Source organism: Haliaeetus leucocephalus, unplaced genomic scaffold (genome assembly GCF_000737465.1).
Source record: "Haliaeetus leucocephalus isolate CR32 unplaced genomic scaffold, Haliaeetus_leucocephalus-4.0 Scaffold162, whole genome shotgun sequence".
NCBI classification, from domain to species: domain Eukaryota; kingdom Metazoa; phylum Chordata; class Aves; order Accipitriformes; family Accipitridae; genus Haliaeetus; species Haliaeetus leucocephalus.
In genome coordinates this window covers 5689163-5689666 of record NW_010972598.1, presented here as the reverse complement: position 1 = coordinate 5689666, position 504 = coordinate 5689163, and the positions used below count along the sequence as shown (strand labels likewise).

Here is a 504-nt window from a genome sequence, read left to right as displayed (position 1 = left end):
CCCTCGGCGGCCCGTCCCCGGCTGCGGGAAGATGTTGCAGTCGTTGGCGGGCAGTTCCTGCGTGCGGTTGGTGGAGCAGCACCGCTCCGCTTGGTGCTTCGCTCTGCTGGTGCTGGGTTACCTGCTCTACCTGGTGTTCGGCGCCGTGGTCTTCTCCTCGGTGGAGCTGCCCTACGAAGACCTGCTGCGCCAGGAGCTGGGCAAGCTGAAGCAACGCTTCCTGGAGGAGCACGCCTGCCTCTCGGAGCAGCAGCTGGAGCAGTTTTTGATGCGGGTGCTGGAGGCCAGCAACTACGGCGTCTCGGTGCTCAGCAACGCTTCGGGCAACTGGAATTGGGACTTCACCTCCTCCCTCTTCTTCGCCAGCACCGTCCTCTCCACCACGGGTAAGGCAACGGCGGTCCAGCCGCCACCGGAGGCCTTCCGGGGAGGCCCGGACCCCCCTCAGGGCCGCCGCGGGGCTGGAGGGGTTGGTGTGGGGCCGCCCTCCCCCGCTGCGTGAGG

At 68.1% G+C, this 504-nt stretch overlaps 1 protein-coding gene across 1 annotated transcript in view; it reads left to right on the top strand.

Moving 5' to 3' along the window:
- Positions 1-6: 6 nt before the first annotated feature.
- Positions 7-504, top strand: part of KCNK1 (potassium channel, subfamily K, member 1) — a 33950-nt gene continuing 33452 nt past the window's right edge. The window contains exon 1 of the mRNA XM_010562650.1: positions 7-386. Coding sequence (XP_010560952.1) covers positions 32-386 — 355 coding nt within the window. The 5' untranslated portion in view covers positions 7-31. The remainder of the gene's footprint in view (positions 387-504) is intronic.